The 19,026-nt window shown below is 47.9% G+C and overlaps 2 protein-coding genes across 14 annotated transcripts in view; one reads left to right on the top strand and one right to left on the bottom strand.

Annotated features, from left to right (window-relative positions):
* ENOSF1 (enolase superfamily member 1) overlaps positions 1-8,519 on the top strand; it is a 23,138-nt gene extending 14,619 nt beyond the window's left edge. For 4 of the 8 annotated variants that reach the window (XM_086373055.1, XM_086373056.1, XM_086373052.1 and 1 more), the window contains 7 exons: positions 1,893-1,980; positions 3,781-3,915; positions 4,589-4,630; positions 5,439-5,568; positions 5,812-5,911; positions 6,793-6,874; positions 7,476-8,519. In XM_086373055.1, coding sequence (XP_086229181.1) covers positions 1,893-1,980; positions 3,781-3,915; positions 4,589-4,630; positions 5,439-5,568; positions 5,812-5,911; positions 6,793-6,874; positions 7,476-7,577 — 679 coding nt within the window. In that variant the 3' untranslated portion in view covers positions 7,578-8,519. Of the gene's footprint in view, positions 1-1,892; positions 1,981-3,780; positions 3,916-4,588; positions 4,631-5,438; positions 5,569-5,811; positions 5,912-6,339; positions 6,512-6,743; positions 6,875-7,475 lie in introns of those variants that run through there. The other 4 variants (XR_015153897.1, XR_015153896.1, XM_086373054.1 and 1 more) reach the window with 2 other exon arrangements.
* On the bottom strand, positions 8,331-19,026 carry TYMS (thymidylate synthetase). Of its 6 annotated transcripts, none has more exons than XM_086373057.1 (7): positions 18,702-19,026; positions 15,883-15,956; positions 13,614-13,788; positions 12,145-12,246; positions 11,251-11,426; positions 10,853-10,924; positions 8,331-8,904 (listed from the first exon to the last, which is right to left on the bottom strand). In XM_086373057.1, exons 1-7 carry the CDS (start codon positions 18,913-18,915, stop codon positions 8,767-8,769), a joined length of 951 nt encoding a protein of 316 aa, XP_086229183.1. In that variant the 5' UTR covers positions 18,916-19,026; the 3' UTR covers positions 8,331-8,766. The 6 variants fall into 6 exon arrangements, with proteins under 6 accessions (XP_086229183.1, XP_086229185.1, XP_086229187.1 ...); XM_086373059.1 differs by lacking the exon at positions 18,702-19,026 and adding an exon at positions 17,319-18,214; XM_086373061.1 differs by lacking the exon at positions 15,883-15,956.

The raw sequence follows: 19,026 nt of genomic DNA, 5'->3' as shown, positions 1-19,026 counted from the left end.
GTGCCAGCCAGCCCCGCTGCAGCTGTGGTAGATTAAGAAAATTATTTGTGTAGGTTGCTTGATAAATGATAAGGACTAAAAAAAAGTCTCCAATTAACTTAAAATGCAGAATCTTGAGCCTTAACCCAGACCTGCTACATCAAAATCTGTATTTTTTGTGTGACTTTAAAAAAAAAATTTCATTGGAGTATAGTTGGTTTACAAAGTTGTTAGTTTCAGGTGTATAGCAAAGTAAATCAGTTACACATACACATATATCCACTTTTGGGGGGTTCTTTTCCTATATAGGCCATTACAGAATATTGAGTAGAGCTCCCTGTGCTATACAGAAGGCCCTTACTAGTTATGTGTTTTATAAATAGTAGTGTGTATCTGTCAATCCCTGTCTCCCAGTTTATCCCTCCCCCACCCCCTGGTACGGAGAAGGCGATGGCACCCCACTCCAGTACTCTTGCCTGGAAAATACCATGGACGGAGGAGCCAGGTAGGCTGCAGTCCATGGGGTCACTAAGAGTCGGACACGACTGAGCAACTTCACTTTCACTTTTTACTTTCATGCATTGGAGAAGGAAATGGCAACCCACTCCAGTGTTCTTGCCTGGAGAATCCCAGGGACGGGGGAGCCTGTTGGGCTGCCGTCTATGGGGTCGCACAGAGTCGGACACGACTGAAGCGACTTACCTTACCTTACCATAACCCTGGTAACCATGTTTGTTTTCTACATCCATGACTCTACATCTGTTGTATAAATAAGTTCATTTGTAACTTTTTTAGATTCCACTTATAAGTGATGTATTTTTTGTCTGACTTCACTCAGTATAACAATCTCTAGGTGCATCCATGTGGCTTCAAATGGTAATCTTTCATTCTTTTTAGTGGCTGGGTAATACTCCATTGTATGCATGTACCAAAAATCTGCATTTTAACAAGATCCCTGGGTGATTTGCATGCCCACGAAACATTGAGAGGCATGGAATTCCTGTTGACTCCTCAGCTAAGGGCTAGGGAAGTGAGAACTTGATGGAGGCAGCGTGGGGCACTGGAAGGACACTTGGGATGTGATGGATTTGGAATCAACATTGTGCCTTTTCCCCACTCCCTGTGAGTACCTGCTGTGTGATCATGGGGATATTGCTCAACCTCTCTGAACCTTGTTTTCTCTCTAAACTGGGAATTATAGATTTCATGGTTCTCCTCAAAGTTGCCGTTTCTGAAAAGGACCAGCATGGTTGGGGTTGGCAGCAGGTGCTCGTGAGTGCTGGCACCTTTCCTCCTTCTGAGTAGCCGGGAGAGGCTGACACGTGACCACCGGGGGTCAGAGAAGGCCCAGGAGAGGTCTCCTAGGCCCCTGAGCTCAGAGAGTCCTCCTGAGGCTTCCACCCAGGATGGAAAGGTCGTCTTCAGTGTTTGGTGCTGAGCGCAGAGGATGTAAGAGGGGCTTTTTGTCAGCACACAGGGTGGGCATAGTGGAATGTAGGGAACCTCAGACCATCCAGGCTCCAGAGCAGCAGGCTGATGCCCGCATGCAGGACAGAAGCTAGTGAGCGAGGGCAGAGGAATATGGCTCACCTACCAGGTCTGACCACACTTCTTAATTCCCTTCCATGGCACAGCAAAACCCATCATCTTATTAAAGTTCTAGTGCTCTGTCCACTCCTGGACTTGAGGTCAGCAGGTCATTTAGAGTTACTGCCCTGATACTGAGCATCTCTGTTTAGAGATGCTTACAGGGTTATTTTTGAGTGGCTTGTCTGAACACTGATTGGGAAAGGGCAAGAGTTTACTGGAAGACAGGACCTGTAAATTACTGAAACAGTCACTTCTAAAGAAAACCCAAATGTCCACTGAGTCAGTGAACAGATCTAAATTATGAGATGAAATTTATGTTACAGGTTTAAGGTAAAAGTTGGTGCCGATCTCCAGGATGACATCCGTAGATGCCGACTCGTCAGAAACATGATTGGGCCTGAGAAGACACTGGTAAGTACCCTCCCTGGCCGCTGAGAAGCAAGCAGCCTCTTACGAGGCCTCTGCTGTGTCGCTTCTGTCATGTCCAGCTTTTTGCAACCCCATGGATTGTAGCCCACCAGGCTCCTCCGTCCAAGGGGTTCTCTAGGCAAGATTACGGGAGTGGGTTGCCATTTCCTTCTCCAGGAGATCTTCCTGACCCAGGGATCAAACCCACCTCTTATGTCTCCTGCATTGGCAGGCAGTTTCTTTACTAGTGCTACCTGGGAAGCCTCCGGCTAGGGCCAAAACAAGCTGCTTCAAGCGAGGATTAAAGAACATTGGGAATTTTTAACACTGTATGTCAGAGGTACAGCTTTGAGGCCTTGGAGTAGGCAAATCTTAAAAACAGCTGAAAACCAACAAACGTAAGTGAGGGGGTGGGTAGTTTTTAACTATTTTATTCTGCAGAACCATTCAGTAAGATGGATTTAGAGATTGTTCCTCTGTGCTAGTGTGGCTGTGCCTGAACAAACAGGTCTCCCATTGGTGCCCCAGTGTGTCAATCATTTAATTCCCTTCTTAACAAATCCACCCGGCTGCCTTTGAGTAGGTGGGTTTCTGGGAGCCACTGCTCAAGAATCTGTAACTTTTGGTGAGATAAATGTAAGGATCAGCCACTCCTGTGTATTTTTATGTTTATTACATGTAAAATATTTTCCTTAAAGTCACAGTAAGATAGTCTTAAATTGTTCTGGAAGCATGTTTCATATATTAAAATAGAAGTTTGAGTCCTTGACCTAGGATCAAAAGCTCCATTATTTGTATATGAATTAACACTACTTTTGTCTTCTGAGGTCATCCTCATCTAAATAATTTATGACACAGATCGATTCTGGGTGTACCACTCAGCACATTCTACCAGAGAAATCCGTCTCTGGGTCTGACTTGGCCAAGCATGATGATGTCAGAGACAGAGAAGCCCTTTCTTACCTCTGCACACTCAGCACCTGGCTTCCAGAGGCCTAGACTTGAAATCATCATTTACTTGACTTATTGCAAGTTACTCCTTTGCATGTCAGCTTTCCTGTCTGTAGCATGGGTTAATATGAACTGCCTCATAAAGAGTTATTATGACATTAAATGTGACAGGATCCATAAAATGCCTGTGCAGTAGGTGCTTAATTAATGATACAGTTGGGGTTATTTATTATCGTGCCAACCAGAGTAGACAATAGCCAGTAAGAGACCACTGAGAACAAACTCAGCATTAACTGTGAGTGATTCAGAATGTGATGAAACAGTTCCTACAAACTACGAACCTTGCAAGACAAATGTATTTTGGTGGTTTCTAAATGCAGGCTGGGCTTCCCAGGTTAAGTGGTAAAGAATCTGCCTGCCAATGCAGGAGACATGAGTTCAGTCCTTGGCTCAGGAAGATCCCCTGGAGGAAATGGCAATGCACTCCTGTATTCTTGCCTGGGAAATCCCATGGACAGAGGAGCCTGGTTGGCTACATGGGGTCACAGAGTCAGACACGACTGAGCATACATGCACAAATGCAGATCAGGCTGGAGCTTCAGAGCCAGCCAGCACTTCTGGGCCCAGCCCAGGGCACTTCTGGATCTCACAGCAGCTCCGAGTGATGCCATCTCCGAGACGGCATGTCAGGCTCATCTCAGCAGCCCCTTTGTTCAGTTACATGCTGGGCCCCACAGTCGTGGCGCTGAGTGACCACGAGTAACAGACAGCACTTCCTCCCTGGAGGCACAGCCCTGCAGCAGGGTCAGCAGTGGGTAAGCCTCCCCTTGAAGGGTCTCTCTCCCCTTTCAGATGATGGACGCCAACCAGCGCTGGGACGTGCCCGAGGCCGTGGAGTGGATGACAAAGCTGGCCGAGTTCAAGCCACTGTGGATTGAGGAGCCCACCTCCCCTGACGACATTCTGGGACACGCTGCCATTTCCAAGGTAGAGAAACTGCTGCTGCTAGAGCAGTGGTCTCAGACCCTAGGATTCCTGGGCTTGTTCCCTCTCGCACTGCTATTTATCCTACAGAGAGTAATCACTAGAAGTTGAAAGGCTACCAGCAACCCAGAGGTCACCAGACCTGATTCCTGTACTTTGTAAATACAGAAATCTAACTGATATTCAGATCTTTTACTCACCCAGACTGAAACAAAGTGGAGGTTTGCTAAGGTCAAGGTCAGGCGGACCCATAGAAGGCTGCCCCTGTTTCCCCTAGAGCCCTTGAACCAGGGCAGATCCACCCAAACTGAGGGCCCTCTTGGCTTCTCTCCCCTTCAGGTGTCAGAAGAACTCCGTGCATAAGAATGTGAGAAACATCCTATGTCTCAGGGAGTCTCCCATTAGCTAGGTTCACAGCACTGACTATGAAGCCAGAGGGGGTCACTTATAAAGGAGGAGTCAGGGGGAGGAACAAGCTGTGGGATGTGAACTCGTGATGCCATCAGACCCAGGAGGTCCAGTGCCCCGCTTCTGCGGCACCTGAAACTTCACACAGCTCCAAAGCAGGGCTCTTTCCTTCGGCTCTAAATAGCTGAACAGCCCAAAAATATTTTCAAACATTAGGAGTGTCAGTTCAAAAACAGGAAAGTGACATCAGGTTGCCTTGTATTCACAGGCACTGGCCCCCCTGGGCATCGGCGTGGCCACAGGAGAACAGGTAGGAGACATCTCCTTGGGGTGGCACACACTGGTACTGCCTGGGGACACTGCCCACGAGGCTACACCACCTGTGTTCTGCGATGGGAGGTTTTCTTCATCTAAGAAATGGGGTTACTTTACAGCAAGACATGGTCAAGAGTTTGTAGATTCTTCTACAATTCCTGTGACTCAGGTCACTGATCTTTTTCAAAGTATCTCATCAGAATTTACAAGGCAGCAATGTAAAGCTGCAGGGGTCTAGTAGGCCCCCTTTAAGAAAGTCAGCCTCAAAAGTACTTAAACACACAGTGTTCCCTCTCTTTGCTTGTCAACGAGCACAAGCGCCTGCGAAAACCCGCGACAGACTGCCCACGAGCGGCGCTGTGTGAGGGGCGGGTTCTTGGCTCTCCTGGCCAAGGGAGCCGCGCTCTTCTGCCCTGTGTCTGTTTGTCGCCCGGGTCACCTGCTCACCGCGGTCCCTGTATCTCATCCCCATGCTGCTTCTCCCACTTACCAGTGCTGGTGGCGGCCACGCCCTGATAGATGGTCTTTTATGCGACACACAAAAGACTGACACACAGTCTTACGGTCTTTTACATGAGACACACACACACACACACTTCTGCCAGCAGACTTGTAATGAGGTGAGCAGGCGGTCCCCTCCTGCCTGTCAGGGCTCGCCTCACGCCCAGAGGATGAAGAATGCATACAGTCCAGGCTCCCAGGAGGCCACTGTCGAGTGACTTGGAGTGGGCACGGTGCCAGGTTCATAGACCCTGAAGGCGAGGGCTGACTCTCCTGTTGGTGTGTTTTAATTCTCTTTCCAGTGCCACAATAGAGTGATATTTAAGCAACTCCTGCAGGCGAAAGCCCTGAAGTTTCTGCAGATCGACAGCTGCAGGCTGGGAAGTGTCAACGAGAACCTCTCAGTGTTGCTGATGGCCAAGAAGTTTGAAAGTAAGGGTGCCATGGGGCCGCGGACCAGGCGCCATCTCCCCACACATCACATACCCTGCTTCCCTCTGGAGTTGCCATGCTGACATTTTTCTAACTCAAGCTTAATCAGGCAATCTTTGATTTTCAGTCCTAAATATTAATGATATAATCACCTGCAGACACTAAGAAAAGCCACAGATTCCCCCTTCATACCTCCCCCTCTGCCCTCCTTGGCACTCAGTGGCAACCTGTCTACACTTCTAGTTCCTGTGTGCCCGCACGCCGGGGGAGTTGGCCTCTGTGAACTGGTGCAGCATCTGATCATATTTGACTTCATATCTGTCTCTGCAAGCCTCCAAGACAGGTCAGTGATGTGGCGTTACCGTCAGTACTGCCTCTCAGTCCACAAAGAACCCTGGCCACTTGGCACATCCTAGAACTCAGTTTAGAGACCCACCTCTAAATATAGTCTTCTTTCTTTTAAAGGGTGGTTTCCTGGTAGCTGTTTTCTAGGTACATAAGTTGGGGGCGGGGGTGTGGGGAAGGGGGAGAGTTGAAACCAAATGCAAACCCAAAACCCAGTTGCTATTTTTGACTTTCTAAAGCCTCGCTTTCATCACATACTGTCTGCCTCTGTCCAGTCTCTTCCCAACGCTGGAGTCTTCATCATCTGGCTGCATCTTTTAGTTCCATCTCATTTCTCAACATGCCCCAGATGAGTTTTAAATTAGGACAGTCTCCTTCTAGTCACCTGCACACATACGGTTTTACTATGCTTTTCTTTCTTCCCAGAATTAAATACCGTACTTCAGACATCACTAGGAGTATGTAGTGAGAGCATGAAGACATGCCTGGGAAAGGTGAACATCAAGTTCAGGACTGAGGAGTCTGTCTACGGGGACCTGGGAGGGTCTTACGGGGACTTCTATAAAGCAATATTTGGTTCTTCAGCTGAGTTTTAAAACACCTGAGAGATTTTAAACTAAAAACCACCACTCCTAGGGTTTTCTGCCTCCCCCATTTCAGTTCTGCAAAACAGAACCAAGGAGGGGGGTGGGTTTCGACCAACCTTGAAAGGTCCTGCAGGTTTTCAGGGATGAGAAAAAGGCTGAAGGGTTTGCCTAGAACCATGGGGTATCAGCCACCCCTAGACCGAGTCCATCTCTCTCAGTGGTGTTCGGCCCTCTGCCCAGCAGCCCATCTAACTGAAGGCATTGTTACTCCAACCTGACTCCTTCCTCCCAGGATGTGTGAATATGTCGACCACCTGCATGAGCATTTCAAGTACCCTGTGCTGATCAGGGAGGCTGCCTACTTGCCTCCAAAGGTGAGCATGCAGTGCCCCCACCCCCCAGGCTTCCTCAGAAGGTCTGCCGGCCCCGCCCTACTGTTCTGGAGAGCTAGACCCCCGGGCACAAAGCTTGGTCTCCTCTGAGTCTGTTTTCATTATCTAGAAACAAATGGTTCTTTAGTCTTAAGTCCCCAGGCACAAAGGTCAGGGTTTGGGGTGAAACAGCCCGACAAGGCTTCTCTCCCAGCAGCCTTTCCCCACTAGCTGGACCTGAAAACACGCACTCCTTGCCCCCCACCCCGTGCAACAGAACTAAAAACCAGGCACCATCTAGCAAGTTAGCAAAAGGTTTGGACTGCACCTTTTTTTTTTTTTAATCTGTTTCATTGACCCCCCTGTTCAAGAGATCGGGGCTCATTTTCACCAGCAGAGGTGGAACTAAGGAAGTGTGATTAGTTACCTAACCCTGTGAAGCAGCAGGGCATCTCTCCACCATTTCAAACAAACTGAACTTTTAAAAATGTTAATGCAGTTGCCTCTGGCTGAGACTTAAAAGCATTTCTTGGAGCAGCAGAAGTAAAATAAATGGCTTTTGTTCTGGGAGGTTATTAACAACTCCATTTTTTGTCTTTGATAGGATGCTGGTTATTCAACAGAAATGAAGGAGGACTCGGTAAAGAGACACCGCTATCCAGATGGTGAAGTCTGGAAGAAGCTTCTAAGTGCTCAAGGGAATTAAGCACTCAGCTCTGACACCTTTTGCTTTAAGTGAAAAGGCTTAAGATTTCTTGGGTCTGGTTTTACAAAAATAGAAGGAAAAAAAAAAAAAAAATCATCCTACCAATCAAGACAAGTTCAGCTAAAAGTCGTACTAACCTCAGGGATCAGCTTAGTCATCATTATTACTTGATTCTTTTAGCAGAAAAAATTCTCCTGTGTAGTATTTAAACAAAAATAGCTCCAATTAATTCAAAGTACAGAAAGATGTTCCTAAATTTTTCATCACATGCTGATACCTAGACGTTGAACTGTACTTTGAAAACAAGCAGCATGCTGAAATACTTCCTTAATCTTTTTAAAAAAGACACTTGTCATAAGTCAGTGTAATACAGACAGTGCTGCAGCACTGTGCAGTATCTGCTCTGCAACAAAAGTTTAAAAAATCACTGACGGCCCTGAGGTGGCTCAGCCTCTCTCTCTTGCTCAGTGTAAGCCTATTAGAGAATTCACACTGTGCTGAAGCTAATGAGGGTAAAATGGTATCAACTATTTTTATAACCCTTAAAGCCTTTATTCTAGATAATCATTGTTTTTTAATGATAAAGAAAGCCAGAATTAGATGAAACACAGAAAAACAGGGTGAACTAGCTTACTCAGCATTTCTAAAATATTCCCTCTCTAAGCCACATCCAAACCAGAACACAGCACATGTGTGTTTATTTAGGAGGGTTCAGTTAATCTACTTTAGGCAGGAACTACACAAATAAATAATAAACATGAACGCAGAACATTTATTGTAGCAAGATATAAAACTTTAAACGTTCATAACCACACTAGGCATTAACATGACGGATGGGTGTTACCCAGCTTGCTCAGATTTAGGGAAATAGTGTATATAATTCTTGAAATGCACTGACCATTTTCCTAAAAACACTATGAAATTTGAATTAATATATATAAATTCTCTTTCCTGTCTTTATTCAAAATCACTGTATGTACAGACACCCTCAGTGAGTCACCCAAACCCAAGGCCTTTTATTACTAAGAGAACAGCACAGCTCTTATTTGCCAGTGGCAACATTCTTAAAAGTTAATGGATAACAACCAATAGATCACTAACACGTTTTGACCTAGATCCTTCGCCTTTAGAGCCCAGTGAACTTTTACCTGGGTGTAAATATCCTTCAAACAATGCCTTTAAAAGCACTCTAGACAGCCATTTCCATTTTAATAGTCGGATGAGGATTGTAGCCTTCAATCTGAAAGTCTTCGGCCTGGAAGTCATCGATTGTCTCAACTTTTCGAAGGATTTTGAGCTTGGGGAAAGGCCTTGGTTCTCGCTGCAGCTAAAAACAACATAAGACCATTATCTTCCCAGATCCATACGCCCTGCTTTAATTTTTGCTCCCCATGTCCCTTCATGAAACAAATCACAGTATTTTGCCAGGCAAGTATTATTTTGTAGGGGTGGAATACTGAAGATACCTCGCTCCTCGTTACTAAATGCTGCTGACCCATTCTCTCACCCCGTGGAGAGTGAAGGGTGATCAGTGGATCACATGGTGTCAGGAGCCTTGGTGGTTCACTGGCTTTAAGTTCTTAAATTTGTTAAAAACAAGGCACGGTTTTTTACTTTAAGAAGTAGTTACAGGATGTTTACTTGAGTCCCATGATGCCTAGCCCAACTGTCCCTGGCAGAAAGGACAAGGAAAGAGGACACATGTTGACAACTCACAGGGATGAAGCCAGGACTCCTGGGCTGGACCAGCAGCAAGGAGGACGAGGACACAGGGCATGCCCTCCTCCTCTGTCAGCATGACCAGAGTATCCAGATGAACCCTGGGGTCACCCTCTCCCAGATCTAACCAGAAGGGGCTAAAGGTTTCTGGTTCAAGTTTTTTTCCTTTCCTTCAGAGTTCATTAAGACACTCCTTTTTTTAAATTGCCACTTAAATCATCCTTTGTTGAAAATAAACTGGCTTAAAGGCTTAATAAGACAACACCATAAAACTCCTAGAAGAGAACATGGGTAAAATATCCTGATATAAATCATATCAATGTTTTCTTAGGTCAGTCTCCCAAAGCAATAGAAATAAAAATAAACAAAGGGGACCTAATCTAACTTACAAGCTTTTGCACAGCTTGTAAGATGTGCAAAAGGAAACCATAAAACTAAAAAATCTACAGAAAATATTTGTAAACAATGCAACTGACAACGGCTTAATTTCCAAAATACACAAACAGCTCTGTAATACACTCAACAAGAAAAACCCAATTTCAAAATGGGCAGATGACCTAAAGAGACAGTTCTCCAAAGAAGATACATGGAACAATATTCAACATCACTAATTAGAGAAATGCAAATCAAAGCCAGAATTAGGTTCCACCTCACACCAGTCAAAATGGCCATCATTAAAAAGTATAAAATGCTGGAGAGGGTGTGGAGAAAGGGAATCTTTCTATACTAGTGGTGGGAATGTAAACAGATGCAGCCACTGGTGAAAACAGTATGAAAAGTTCCTCAGGAAACCAAAAATACAATTACCAGATGACCCAGCAATTCCACTCCTGGACATATATCTAGATAAAACTATAATTCAAGGATACATGCACCCCTGTATTCATAGCAGCATTATTCACAATAGCCAAGAGAAGGACACAACCATCAGGTTTGTGCATATGTATATATCTGCACACATGTATATATACAGATACATACACACACATGTACACACAGAATGGAATACTACTCAGCCATAAAAAGAATGAAATGCCATTAGCAGCTACATGGATGGACCCGGAAATCATACTAAGCAAAGTCAGAAGGACAAATACCACATGACATCACTGAAGTGTGGGATCTAACATGATACAAATGAACCTATCCCTGAAGCAGAAACAGTATCATGGACAGAGAAGAGCCTGGTGGTTTCCAAGGGGGAAGGGAGTGGAGGGCTACGATTAGCAAGTACAAACTGATATACATAAAATGGGTAAACAGAACCTACTGTATAGCACAGGAACTACATTCAATGTCCTAGGACAAACCATAATGGGAAAGAATATATACTCGTGCAGTACCTCACAGCACCTGTCACGTTCAGTGTCTGTGGCCACTGGGGCCCATCTGCCTGGTCCCTGCCTGTCCATCACCATCCACAGACCTGGAAGACTGTCCTCTTAGCTCCATCAGAGCCTGGAGGAGAACATCTATTACAAGAGGGACACCTCCCATATGGACAAGGTCTCAAGAGAAGGTACCAGACCCCAAAGTGTGACAGGTACATTTCTTACCTGAGTTTTCAGTGGCTCGATGTGATTCAGGTAAATGTGTGCATCTCCCAGAGTGTGCACGAAGTCACCTGGCTAAACCCCACAGAAGAAAGCGAAACTGTCAAGGCTTTAGTTTGAGTTCCTTTATAACACAGCATGTAAAAACACGTGGGCATGCAGACATTCCAAAGCTCTTCACAAGAAAATTTAACCAGTATTGCTTTTGAGAAAAGTTGATCCAAAGTCATATTAACTGCTCCAGGCAAGTCAGTGAGCAAGCAGTTCATTCATTTACACAGAGCGCATCTAAAGACTACAAAGAGCTGGAATTCTCAGCCATCAGTTCTCCCACGTGACAGGACCTCACAGCCCAGTGTTCTAGGCTAGTCCCCCACTCCACCTCACCCAGAGCAGCCCACCTTCAGGTCCGTGATGTGTGCGATCATGTAGGTGAGCAGGGCGTAGCTGGCAATGTTGAAGGGCACACCCAGGCCCATGTCCCCCGACCGCTGGTACAACTGGCAGGACAACTCCCCATTCACCACGTAGAACTGGCAGAGGGCGTGGCATGGGGGGAGGGCCATGAGAGGCAGATCTGAGGGGCCAACACGTCCAAGTCAGGAGAGGAGGTGGTTTTTAAGGAACATAACTCTAAGCAAAGCAAAAAGCAGCAGAAGCCAGCTCTTACAGTGGAGATGGTGAGAAGAGCCACTGGGCCAGTGACCCCCACGAACCATTCCCACCCCAGATTGGCATAACGCCGACAGAGACCTGCCCATCACTGTGAGACCTCTGTGGATGTACAAGGACTGCTGAGGCCACCCGCTCTCATCCGAGCTGAAATAAATTACTTGGGCCACCTCCGTGGCACCAAGCCACAAGTACAGGGGGAATTAATTCATTTGCAGGGACCATGAGAGACTGCTGACTCAGGCTCACCCTCCTGTATTCAAATTGCTATCCTTAATGCAAAAATTCCACTCAGGCTATTTACTACACCTCAGGAGAACTTAATTTTACAACTGTTTAAAAAGGCTCATAATAGTGAGATGGAGGCGATCTGAAATTCCAACTGTCCCAATTTAAAATGTTAAATTTTCATGGGTATTTTTATAATTAAAGCCCATAAACACAAATTAATTCCATCTGGGCCCAAGGTCGCTCTCTGAAGGTAAAAACGGGGCCACTTGGGAGATGGCCAGGGTCACACGAGCAGCTGTGCAGCTGGGGACAGTTCCTAGGACCACCTCCGACCCGGTGCCTCTGCTCAAGGCTCAGTTAGGACACGGGAGGATGACTGGGGCACCATCAACCTTTTGGATTCCAAGCACACAGGATGATTCTTCTGTCGTTAGGGTTGGTTTTGATTGTGTCGATCACTTTTTGCAGTTGATCTACTCCTTGACCTGAATACTCTGCAGAATTGGCAAAAACAAGAGACCACCGCACATGTGAACCACGGCACCCCAGGAGAGGGCCCCAGGTCACCGAGCACGCTGTCCTCCCCCCGAGGCCCCGCCGGCCCAGTCACACAATATCCAGTGAACAGTACTGATGTCTCATACTTTGCTGGGTTATGTTGAGTCTGGGCTCCTAGGTCTGTCCTCTGGAGCCGTAAGTCTATTTTCCCACTACTTAAGAGACTTTTAAATACTTGGCCAAGGTGTCCCTCCTTCCCCTTCTCCTATCGCTAAACCTCCTTCATCCTCAACAATCAGTTTCTTCTAGCGGTCCCCAGGGGACATCGTGTCCGTACCATCGGCGATTCCTGTCCCACGTCACTGCCAGGCAGGGCTGCATCTGCAGTAGAATGTTTCCTACCCTACATGGTCCAACAACCCACGATGAGGATTCCTTTTTGTCATCTAGATACTAGCCTTCCAACATTCCTACCAAAAATTACAATGTAACAGCTAAACTGCTACTGACCTGTAAACATCAGGAAACCTGTCTATTATATACCACCCTGTACTTTTCTCTCATGTCTGGTCTCTGAACTTGCCGCCTCTGAACTGGAAGCTGAGATGTGCAAAGCCTTCCATCTCTATGGTTAAATGTCTATTTGCTGGAGTCAGACTATGCTTGAGTCCAGGAGTTCTTAATTTGGGGAAAGAAAGCCCTGTCACTATCACAGTTCCAGAAAAAGATTTTTAAAAAGATGACCTGTAATGGAACAGTTTTGTGTCTTGATTGTGCTGATGGCTACATAAATCTCCATGGGCTGAAACTGCACACAAATTTGCAAAGCTGGAGAAATCTGTTAAGTGCTGTGGGTTTTACCAACGCTAATTTGTGTGAGAGGTGGTGCCACCAAGTGACAGAGGAGGGTGGGCGTCCAGGAGTGAGATGTTTCATCTCCACCCCACCAGGGTGGGGAGGAGAGGGCGATCAAGACGGGTGCTGTCACATCAGCGCCACCGGCAGCGTGCTGGGTGGTTCAGTCTTCAAAAGGAAGATCAAGGTGACCACAGGGCAGTCAGTCCCTGGGACTCATCCCCAGATGAACTTCCAACCTGCCTCCAACACAGCGACCGACCGACCCACCAGGTCACTGTCTGCTGATGAACAAGGTATGGAAGGTGCCCAGACCCACAAGTGCTGACCACCTGGTATGTGACCCGACCCTCCCCCTGGATGCGAAGCAGCCTCTCACAAGGTCCAAGTTATATATCCATTTCCCCATCATCAGCTTCCTATCCCCCAGGCTTCACTTGCAGCCACAAGACAAACCCAGGCTGTGAAAGGCACTCAGGAAATCCAAGGCCCCCCTCCAGCTCCTCACCTGAATCCATATCTTTGTATTCAGCCCCAAAATGCCTCCACTGGAAGCCATAAACTGGGCCTAAATCCCCTTCAGCTCTGTCGGAGAAGCCCAGGCCATCCAAGAAGTCTCGGGACCCATTGGCATCCCAAATTTTCACTCCCTTGGAAGAGAGTTCCTTAGCGTTGGTGGATCCCTGTAAAAGATGCGGCATCCAGTGAATTCCAAGCCCACAAGTGGGCCTGTGCTGACAGATAGGGGCAGTACCTGACGAGCCCCATCACTAGGCAGGCTGGTCCCAGCCCAGACTTTCCAAAGACCCCCGAGACAGTCTGATCCTTCTTTGCAACTACTCTCTCAAATCCTTTTTCCTATTCTCAACCAGGACTTCTAAACATCTCCAAGTCCTTTCAGTGCTCCCATCTAACAGTTCTGTTTCTTAACTAAATGTGTCTTGTGACTAAGTGTAACACCCCAGAAGGAATCTACTCCACACTCGCAATGTGTTTGGTGCGTCTTAGACCTGGTATATAGGATGTTTCCACGGACAGGCCTGATCAGTATTAGCTTTTGTCAAATATGTCAGCCACATACCTTTACAAGATCCACTGTCAAGTTATGTTCATCAACCTGTACTTGCACAGTACAGGTTGGCGGGTTTTTGTGGGTTTTTTTGTTTTGTTTTTTTGGTGCCAAGTATAAGCTTTATGTTCCTCTTATGTATTTCATCTCATTAGAGGTGGTCCATGTATCCTGATGGTGCATCCAGGTCAAGACCCCATTTGGCCTCTGGGTAGGATGTGCTGTAATGGTTACAAGCAGACAGTGAGGCCACACACCTGGGTGCTGGGCCTGCTGTCTCCTCACTTCTCCTCTGACCAGCTCCCTGACCCCTCTAGCCTCAGTATCTGCACCCAAGAAAGAGCACAGAAGTAGCAATCACCACCCACATTACTGGGATGAGTAGATAATACAAGCAAATGCTTGGCCCTCAACAGATACGAACCAAGGCACAGACTGCATCTCCCCATCTTGCCCAAAGACACCAGCTGAAGTGTAGGTACGCCAACTCCTCTATCTTGAGTCACCCATGGAGTGACTATCAGAGGCGGGTCTGCTGTCTTCCTGGTGAGGACTCACTGGAATCCTGCACTCCAGCTTTATGATCAAACAAGTGCATGATCTCTATTTCTGAGCATCTCAGTTCTTCCCTTTCTGTCATTGAGTTTGTACTAATTATTTTCACTTTCAGTGACTCATTTCTTGTTCACTCATGTTGCTTCAAAAGTCTCCCTCCCCATCCATTCAGCCTGGGCTCTAGCTTGTCTGCAAACATCCTCTTCTGAGATCTGTATCCAAACCTCAACCTTTGCTAAAATGCATTGCGGTCTTGGGCCTGCTTTGGCCCAAGACGATACAAGCCACAGAAGAAAGCCCAAGCTTGAGCCCAGCCCAGAAGAGAGCCCATCTCTTTAGGCACCCTGTGAGCAGTGTTGGCCAGAGTCTCAGACCAGTGAGATGAAGGGGAGATGAAGGGGAGATGAAGGGGAGATGAAGAGATGCAGGGGGGAGACAGGTGTGGCCGCTGCCCACCATCACCGTGCTCAGCTTAATACTCAAGAGCCTCTTCTAACTTACCCCCCAGGAGAGCACGGCTGGGATCTATATTCAGTCAGCAATCCCTGTGAGTGCCTACTGTGCGGCAGGCTGTGTTCCAGGGGACGCAACAGCAGACAAGAGAAATTCTCTGCCCTCGTGGAGCTTATAGTACTTTTCTAAACGTCAAAAAATTTTTAAATAAAAATTTTTTAAATGATAGTATTTTATTCATTTGTCTGCCTTCTCCCTTGAAGAGGGTAAAGGGAGAAGACATTATATATATATATATATATATATATATATATAAGATGAGGCTTCTCTAGAGAAAAAACAAAGGAGGAGTGGGGGTAATCATGGTTTTAGATCGGAGGCAGGGAAAACTGAATAGAGAGTTGAAGGTGAGGGTGCTACATAGGGGTAGGGATTCCAAGGAGCAGGAGCAGTGAGTACCAGCCCCAAATGGGGACATCCTGGTGTGCTCAAAGATCAGCAAGGAGGCCAGGGTGAGAGGAGCAAAGCGAGCATGACTCTGGCTGAGGCCAGAGCAGAGACAGGACTGTAAGGACCTTGAATAAAACAGGAGCCACTAAAGACTTTAGGCCAAGGAGTGACATGATGCACTTTTAAAAGGATTTTGCTGGTGCTGTACTGACAACAGATTGTTGACTTCCAATAGCAGCAACTTCTTTACCTTGATAAACCACAGCAACTCCTCCAAAACACCTTTCCAGAAAACACGTTTGGTTGTCAGCAGAGGAAATTCATCTGGAAAACAGTTTGCCATGTAATTTCAAGATGAGAAGACAGAACATGCCATCCAACTTTTTCTGTAAAAAGAGAGGACACGCCCCAGGAGAGAAGGCCTGGGAACTGACTGCAGAGGAGCTGGAAACCCGTGACTTCTGCCACGTGGGCACCCCCTGATCAGAGTGGGGTTCCCAAGGCTGCAGCCCCAAGTCAGCGACACACTTCAGGTGAGATCACCCTCCTGCACCCCTTGACCACCAGACACAGGAATTTCACACAGAGAGATGGGGCGGGGAGGCCCATGTAGACAGGGAAAGAGCCAGCAGCCACTACCCAGTTAGTGCAAACCCTTCCCAGAGGTTTGAAGAGAACACACAGAATGTGCCCTAGGACACAGCCTGAAGGCTCCTACTGCACGATTACCCTGCCAGGAAGAACGGGCTCACCACCAGGTAACAGCAGATATTGCCCTGGCTAAAAGTGAGTCAGTTCAGTTCAGTCGCTCAGTCATGTCCGACTCTTTGCGACCCCATGAACCGCAGCATGCCAGGCCTCCCCGTCCATCACCAACTCCTGGAGTCCACCCAAACCCATGTATGTCCATGGAGTTGGTGATGCCATCCAGCCATCTCATCCTCTGTCGTCCCCTTCTCCTCCTGCCCTCAATCTTTCCCAGCATCAGGGTCTTTTCAAATGAGTCAGCTCTTCACAACAGGTGGCCAAAGTATTGGAGTTGCAGCTTCAACATCAGTCCTTCCAATGAACACCCAGAACTGATCTCCTTCAGGATGGACTGGTTGGATCTCCTTGCAGTCCAAGGGACTCTCTTAGTTCTTAAATATTTGCAAAGAAAATTAACCTTTATTTATATATTTTTTAAATATTTGTTTCCTTTTTTCTTTTTGAACTTTTTATTTCGTACTGGGGTATAGCCGATGAACAATGTTATGATAGTTTCAGACAAACAGCAAAGAGATTCAGGCATAAAGGTATCCATTCTCCCCCACCTCCCCTCCCATCCAGGCTGCTCCCTAACATTGAGCACAGTTCCATGTGTTATAGTTCTGTGTTAACAGATCCTTGTTGGTTATCCATTTTGTATGTGGGATCCTAGTTCCCCCTATAACAGCTTGAACCCCATGCCCCCTGTACTGTATGGTGTCTTAACCAGGGAGGCCCAGGGAAGCCCTCAACCTTTAATTTTTAACTGAACTAAAAATAGTTATATGTTTAAACACCTGATATGCACAATCCTATCTGATCCTCAATACAATCCTACTTGAGGCTCCATTATGATCTCCATTTTACAGGCACCAGGAGGTGGTAAGTCTGCATCAAACAGCTGCGAAAAATGTAAAAGCTTATCTCTAAATTCAGTACCTATTCAGCCGACTGTACAGGTGATACTCATGTAACAAGGGCAGAGTCTTCAAGCACCTACACTCCCTCCATTTGGGGATCATTTCCTCCAGTTTGAGCACATGAGGAAGCTGAAGATAGGCGAAGATAACCAACAGCGCCCAAGTCTAAGCAGAGACGCTGGAGTTAAAATGACGCCTGTGGCTCACGGGAGGCTACCATGCAGGAGCTGCAGGAAGGTGAATCCCTCTACTCAAGACAAAACTCCCCAAGCTGTCCAAGCCAATCAGGTCACAGCAGCTCCGGATTTTCCAGTCTCTGCAATGGGTGTGTGGCAGAGGGTTTCTGCCCTGACCTAGGTGCACCTCCTTCAACAGCTGGTCTCCCCACTCACAATCACCCTCCACACCTATTTCACGGACGTTTGTCTGAGGCCGACCCCCATCCCACCTGTTTGTCCCCTGAGAGCCTGGCACTAACAACTTCCAAGACACATTTCTCCCCAGGAAAGTGAAAGTCGCTCATTCGTGTCCGACTCTTTGCGACCCCACGGACTATATATACGGTCCATGGAATTCTCCAGGCCAGAAAACAGGACTGGGTAACCGTTCCTTTCTCCAGGGGATCTTTCCAACCCAGGGATCGAACCCAGGGCTCCCGCATTGCAGGCGGATTCTTCACCAGCTGAGCCACCAGCGAAGCAAAAAAGGGAATTCCCTGGAGGTCCACTGGTTAGGACTCCCCACTTTCGCTGCTGTGGCCCAGGTTCTAAGAACTCGCAAGCCTTGTGGCACGGTCCCCCCCTCACCCCCCCAAAAAAAAATTAATAAGAACTTCTCCGATTCTCGCGTTTCTGTTTCAAGATTAGGGAGGAAAGCTGGCTCGCTGGACCAGATGGGATAACTGTCACGAGCCCCAAGTTTCCGCCCCTGCTTGCCAACGGTCTCCTCACGCCGAGGCCCCGCCCACGCCACCTGAGCTCCAATTTTTAAAAACAAAGCGCAACAGTCAACGCGGAGAGAAGACGAGTGGCGAAAAAGGGGCCTGCAATCAAGGCCTCGGTCAAGCCTGGGCAGATCCTCTCCCGCACTCAAGTCTGGGGCTAGCGCTGCAGAGCCAAGCCCGCTTAGGACAGAGAAAGCACAGCAGGGTGATTAAGAGCCAGAGGGCCTGCTTTTACCTCCCTGCTCCGTCCGTCCAGTCCGTGTGACCTTATGCAAGTTCACGTCTCGAGTCCGAGCCAGTTTCGGCGTCTGTAAAGTGGGGCCAAAGCCATTCCCCTTACTCACGCAGCAGAGGTTAGGGCTAAACGCCCGTCGCTGGGCCCGGCCTGTCCGCAGCGCTCTCCCCACCGCAGCTCCGCGCGCACCGGGCCCGCCCGCCCCCATGACGCGGCCGCCTCACCTCTCAAGTTGTACCGCGCCTGCATCCCGAACACCGACAGGGTGCCAGTGCCGGTGCGGTCATCCCTCCGGAAGCCGCAGCGGAGGATGTGTTCTATCTGCCCCAGGTACTGCAGCTCCCCGTGCGGCGGCGGCGGCGGCCGCGGCTCGGCGCTCTGCTCCTGCACGCCGGGCGGCGACGGCGGGCGCGACGACTCGGAGCCGGCCGCTGGCATAGTGCTGGTTGCGGGCGCGGCGGCGAGGGCCGTACGGAGGCGGGAACGGCCTCCCAGCGCTTCCCAGGAGTCTCTTTTCCCGCCACAGCGCGAGACTCCGCCCCTTCCTGT

The sequence above is a fragment of the Bos grunniens genome, chromosome 24, assembly GCF_055505025.1.
Source record: "Bos grunniens cultivar Pamir isolate PY7600 chromosome 24, Bosgru_T2T1.0, whole genome shotgun sequence".
NCBI classification, from domain to species: domain Eukaryota; kingdom Metazoa; phylum Chordata; class Mammalia; order Artiodactyla; family Bovidae; genus Bos; species Bos grunniens.
This window is presented reverse-complemented; position numbering and strand designations above follow the sequence as displayed.

What these genes read in the sequence shown, in the direction of transcription:
- TYMS (XM_086373057.1), bottom strand. Translation starts at nt 18,915, where the DNA reads ATGCCAGCGGCCGGCTCCGAGTCGTCGCGCCCGCCGTCGCCGCCCGGC. An exon ending in CACACATCACGGACCTGAAG is followed by an intron (nt 10,925 to 11,250) that starts GTGGGCTGCTCT and finishes TGTGGGGTTTAG; the next exon opens with CCAGGTGACTTCGTGCACAC. An exon ending in TCGAGCCACTGAAAACTCAG is followed by an intron (nt 8,905 to 10,852) that starts GTAAGAAATGTA and finishes TGTTGTTTTTAG; the next exon opens with CTGCAGCGAGAACCAAGGCC.